We start from the raw sequence: 5,707 nt of genomic DNA on the forward strand, positions 1-5,707 counted from the left end.
GAACAATTCTGTGTTTGTCCTGGCTGAGCCTTTCCCTGGTGGGGATCTGGTGTCACAGACCTGTCCCTGCCACCTGCTCACAGGTGAGCTCAGGGCCCTGCTCCAGGGAGTTCCTCTCTGTGTGGGATTCCTGGCTCCTGCTCAGGCTGGAATTGCCCACAGTGTTGGAAAGAGTTAACAGCAGGCTGAGGCTGGAGGTGTCCAGGGAATGTGCTGATAGCCAGGGTGTGTTAAGGTCCTGCACTAGGGCTTTAACCCCTTTTCCTTGGAATTTGTGTCACGTTCCTGGATAAAAAAGTGTTTGCCAGCAAGTTTGGATGTGATTATGAGCTTTGATCTTGTGTTTTCCTGAGGGTGTAAGTGTAGCCATTGAAATTACCAATTGAGCAGAAATCAAAGCAGATCAGATTTTAATCTCTGTAGTAATGATGTGCTTTGTTCATCGATTGGGTCGTAGATCAAAGCCACAATTGCTCTGTCATCCCACTCCGGCCAAAACTTCCCCAGGCTGGAATGACACACCCCTGGATCCCAGAGGGTGCTTTGGTTTGCCTCTGCTCAGTGCCCTCTCCCATCTATGAAATCACAGACCTAGAGACAGGAGATTAAGAACTTTTAAAAACTTTTCCCAAAGCCAGAAGGAAAAAGATAGGAGCTGAAAATAACAGGATAATTCCCGGTTCTGTACCCAGGTTGCTATCTAGGTCATCCTGCTCTCCTGAGCAGGGAGAGCTGCCTCTGCCAAATGCTGAAAGCAATAGGATGCTTTTCCTGTCTTCTCTGGGGCTGTTCTCTTTCCTCGGGTGCTGGGATAAACCTCTACAAATTTTGGCACTGGAAAGGATTCCTATTGCCCTGCTGGCCCTCTGACCTGCCTCAGGGGGTTAATCACAGGTACAAAACTCGTGGGGTGATTTTTCCAGTTGATTTTTCATTGTGGAAGGCAGTTCAGGATGAGTCCTGGGAATAGCTTTGGGGGTTGGTTTTTCCTTTTCTTTCTTTTTTTTTTTGGGGGGGGGGGGGATTTTCTCTCTGCCAGGGATGCTCTGAGTCTACAAGATACCTGATATTTTGGGGACAGCACTTGCTCCCACACAGTTTACCAGCTAAATCCCTCTAAAACGTGACAAGTCAGTACATCAGGGTCCTTCCTCATGGAAAAATTTGTGTATTTGGGTTGTGGAGCAGGTTTGGGAAGGGGTGCAGGGGTGTAGAGCTCTCCTGAGTAGCTGCACTACACTATGTGGTGTAAACCTCTTTCAGCTTCACTTGCAAATTGGGAGACTTAAAATACCACCCAGCTTGGGTTTAATTTTGTATAATAATGTAACTTACACTTTTATTGCTGGGTTGGCTGTTTGGGCCCCCTTCAATAAGGAACAAATAATTGCTCTGAGTAGCTCACTGTGTGCTATAAACTGATATTACCAGTTCCACATGCTAAAAATAATGAAGAAGAGCTGTTTCTGTTATAATTCTGTTATCAGGTGTCACATCAGCACATGCAGCTGGTCAGTGCTAACCCTGGGCTGTTCTGTGTGTGTGTTAGGGTGGAGTACATGGAGAAGAGCAAGCACCTGCAGGAGCAGCTCAACGAGCTGAAGACAGAAATTGAGGCACTGAAGCTCAAGGAGAGAGAGACAGCTCTGGATATTTTGCACAATGAGAACTCCAGCCGGGGAAACAGCAAGCACAACACTATTAAAAAGGTATCAGAGGGTCCCAGTTTGTATCTCCCCTGATGAAACTCTTTAAAAAGAACCCTAAAGTCTCCCTGCTTTTGGTAATAAAATTGTTGGATCTAGGCTTTCTTCCCCAGCTGCTTAGCTTTGGTCAGAGAATTCCAGCTTTTGGTGGACCTGGTGTCCTTTCCCAGCCTGGTCTCTCCAGTGCTGTGGGAAGGGATGTGAAGGTCTCCAGGGCTGAAGGTCTTGCTGAACCTTAGAAACTGTACAAGGATGTTGTTGGAGGGACTGTGCATCCCTAGTGAACAGGAAAAGCCCTCCCTGCCTATTGCAGCCTTTCCCTGTGAGCACTGAGCTTGGCTGGTGAATAATGAGGGCAGAAATACTCCTGGCTTAGGAGCTCTCGGTGGAAAAAGCCAAAAGCTCTTGCTCTCTTTTAATCTCTCTAGAGAAACCCGTAGTGCAGCTTCAGTCACTAACAGCAAAGCCTTTGCTGGCAGGGGGTGTGAGACCTCTGCTCCCTGGAGCCTCCTGCCTCCTGAAATGGGGCTGACACGAGGAACTTCAGCCAAAAATTGAGGCTGCCTGGGTCTGCTGACCCGGGGCTCACCTGAAATCTCACAACAAAACCACTTCTTTATTTCTACACCCCATCTGTTCCCTTTGCCTCAGTGCTGGGCTCTGTAACGAGGGGCTGGGGGCACATCCTCGATGGATTTGGATGCTGGTGGTCAGCCCCACTCACCTGCAAAGGCTTTTTTCCCTGCAAAGGCTTTTTCCTGGCTGGTTTTCCGCTAGCAGCTGTCCTCGGGAAGGACTCGGCATGGGATGCAGGCTGTGGTGACAACTGCAGGCTTGAAAAACAAATCCTGCTCTCTTTACTACTCCCAGCTAAGAGTTATGTCTGAAAGGATTTGGAAATATCAGTTCTTGCCGACTGTCATGGCTGGGAGTTTGTGATCACTGAATTGGGGCAGGAAAATGAATCTAGCGGGGCTCACTCACCAGTTTCCCCGTGCTGGCCTGGAGCTATTCAGGTTCCTGTCACACTAGAGCAGAGAAAATAAAAATCTTCACAACCCCTTTTGTCATTGTAGAATCTGGAGGCGTTTCTGCTCCCAGTAGGTTTTGGTAGGATTTGTCTCTGTGTTCCAAGTTCTTGGTTTAAACAGAAACTGCTAAATTTTCACTTCTGACAGAGAGGAGTTCATAGAGATCTGATGGTCCCATTTGTCTTCCTTAAAGAGAGTGGCTGGGCCATCATTTCCATGTCTGTCAGGGCTTGTCAGGGTGCCATCACTTGCCTCCCTTTGAAGATGGAGTCTTGTGCTGTCCCCTCCCTTCCGAAGGCAGCAGGGGCTGCCCAGTGCTGCATCTCAACAAGGAGCAAAGGTTCCCAAATAATAGACTGTTAGTGGAGACATCAGAGGGAAATTACAGCCTGCTCTGCTCAGGGAGGTCAGCAGGGCTTTTGTCTTTGCCTGGTGAAGGCAAGGAAACACAGGGCACTGGGAATGGGATATCAGCCCAGCAATACTTCAATGGCACCAACCCTCTGCCTCACCCAGGAGCTGCTGATTGCTCCAGGCAAGCCCTAAGATCCCAAAAATCACCTGCCCTTGTATCACACACACGAGGATTATTATTATTATTTGTTGTTCGTTTTATTTTGCTGGTTTAGCCTCAAGCCCAGGGCAGAAGACCTATCTGCATTTGAGAATTCCAAGTAGGTTATTCCAAGGTACTCTGCGTGGGGGTGCTGGGATCTGGCTGTGGCACTAACCCGTGCATGAGCTTGCCTGCGCTCCAGCGGGACCGTGGTCACCTGTCCAGCCCGGCTCTCCCACCCTCAGGAGCACTCCCAGCCTCCCTGCATTTGTTCCTACACCTGATCCTCCCTTCATTCTGGGAAGCTTCGTTCTTGGCAGAAGTTGAGTTGGCAACCTCAGAGGAGGAGTTCAGGTAGAGGCACTTAAATAATTCAGCGCGCCTGTTTTTGCACCGGTGGTTGGGAATCTATCGAAGGTGCAGGGCAGCCTTTGAAGATTCCTTTAATGAAGTAAACCAGCACCTTCCCCCCTTGTTTGTTGCAGAAAGCAATTCGGGATGTAGAAAAAAATACCCCAAACAAACAGCCAAACCCCATCAGTGCTGCCAGCCCTGTCAAAACAGGCTAAAAATGCACAGCTCCGTCTCGGAGCGGAGCAGCACGAGGATGCTCTGCCTGTTTGAGAAGCATCCCAGGAAGGTAAAGCAGAGAATTGAGGACAGCTGGTGTCTGCAGGTGGCTCTTGTGCCAGGGGAAGGTCACCAGCACACCTGGGGACAGGAGTTGTCCTTCTCCCTGCACTGCCTCTGCCTGTCCCTCACCTCCTCCCGCCCGCAGGGTCCTGCCCTGTAAATGCCACATCTCTTATTCCTGGAGCCTGCTTTCCTCCAAGGATTTGCCCTCGATCCACAGGCTGTATGTGCTGAGCACTCCCTCCTTTGGGAGGATGAGTTTGGGGAAGCTTTCCTGCTCTGCCCTGGGGCGAGGTTCTTGCACAGCCACGGGCTTTCAGGAGCTTGGAGTTGGTGGCACTCAGGGAAGTACTGGGATACCACACTCACAGATGACAGAGCTGGTGGGAAATGCTTTTGGAAAAGACTGAGCAATTCCCCAGCACTTCTGGAGCTTGGGAGCAGAGGCAGGAGGTTGTTTTACCCAGGAGGACTTAGCACAGGGCTGTACTGCTCTTCAGTGCACCAGCCATTCCAGGGGCTGTAAATCCCTGGAGCTTGGGGTTTGTGCCAGCTCTGGGGAGCTGAAGGTGTTCCCCAAACACAAAAATCATTGTTAAGCACTTCCATGGGGAAGAGGCTAAAAGGGATGACCCTGCAGATCTGGGCCACCTTGGGGGAGGTGTTGGATGTCTCCAGACAGACTGGCCATGGATGAAACCAATCCCACCTGGCTTGAAGAGCTCCATGGCAGGTAAATTTGGGGTGAAATCCATCCACTTGTGGAAATCTCCAGCACAAGGAGGTGAAACGGAGCCCTGGCAGTTTGTGGGAAGACTCCTGCAGCAGCTGGGAGCGCTCCAGTGCCCAGGAGGAGCCCCCATAATTAAAGCAGCTGCACAGCGAGCGCTGCAGTGTGACCTCTGGGGTTTGGTGCCTGCCTTTGAAGGCGCCTGCTAAGTTTTTCATGTTTAATTACGTGGTTAACATGCTAATCCCTTTTTATGAGCTCTGTGGGCACAGCACAGACACCTCATCTGGAAGCTGCTCTCCCTTCTCCGTAGCTCCCTGCCGTGGGCTGGTGTTGTGGCTCCAGCTGGCTCTGATTCAGGAGGGTTTGTCACTTAGGCTGTGGTAGAGGGTGAAAAACTCACTTCTTCCTCATCTCTTCTGCTGCAGGAAAGCTCCTAGGACAGGCTGCTAAAACACAATCAGGTCTTTGATTCCAGTTGCTTTCTTCTTGCACAGTCATGCTTATTTACTGGGATTTAAGCCCTTTGAAGTATTCAGGCAAGGAGCAAATCTCCACGCCTGTTCCCAGACAAGCAGCTTTGTCGTTGAGCCTCTGGTCCTTCCACAGGCAGCCTTGGCCTCTCCTGCCAGGCTCTCACGTGGCTGAGAGCAGCTTCTCCAGGGCTTGAGCTCAGTCCCAGGAGATCACTTGTGAGGCCCATGGGGACCATGCAGATCCTGCTGGCTCTGATCCTGGCTCTGATCCTGGACGTGGTGCAGTGTTTGTCCTTGGCTTGGATAATGATCATTGTGGAGATGCTTTGAGGTCTGAGCTGAGGGTGTTCAGGCTGGAGAAGGGAGGGAGATGTCAGAGCCCCTCCCAGTACCTAAATGAGAGCTGGAGAGGGACTTGGGACAAGGGATGGAGGGGCAGGACACAAGGAATGGCTCCTACTGCCAGAGTGGGATATTGGGAAAGATATAGATATAGATATAGATATAGATATAGATATAGATATAGATATAGATATAGATATAGATATAGATATAGATATAGATATAGATATAGA

The 5,707-nt window shown here is 50.1% G+C and overlaps 1 protein-coding gene across 7 annotated transcripts in view; it reads left to right on the forward strand.

The window, feature by feature from the left end:
- Nucleotides 1-5,707, forward strand: part of NF2 (neurofibromin 2) — a 46,143-nt gene that overhangs the window by 34,659 nt on the left and 5,777 nt on the right. For 4 of the 7 annotated variants that reach the window (XM_015644174.3, XM_015644175.2, XM_033518134.1 and 1 more), the window contains exon 15: nt 1,550-1,709. In XM_015644174.3, coding sequence (XP_015499660.1) covers nt 1,550-1,709 — 160 coding nt within the window. Of the gene's footprint in view, nt 1-1,549; nt 1,710-3,366; nt 3,412-5,707 lie in introns of those variants that run through there. The other 3 variants (XM_015644177.1, XM_033518137.1, XM_033518136.1) reach the window with 2 other exon arrangements.

This window comes from Parus major, chromosome 15 (assembly GCF_001522545.3).
Source record: "Parus major isolate Abel chromosome 15, Parus_major1.1, whole genome shotgun sequence".
Lineage (NCBI taxonomy): Eukaryota > Metazoa > Chordata > Aves > Passeriformes > Paridae > Parus > Parus major.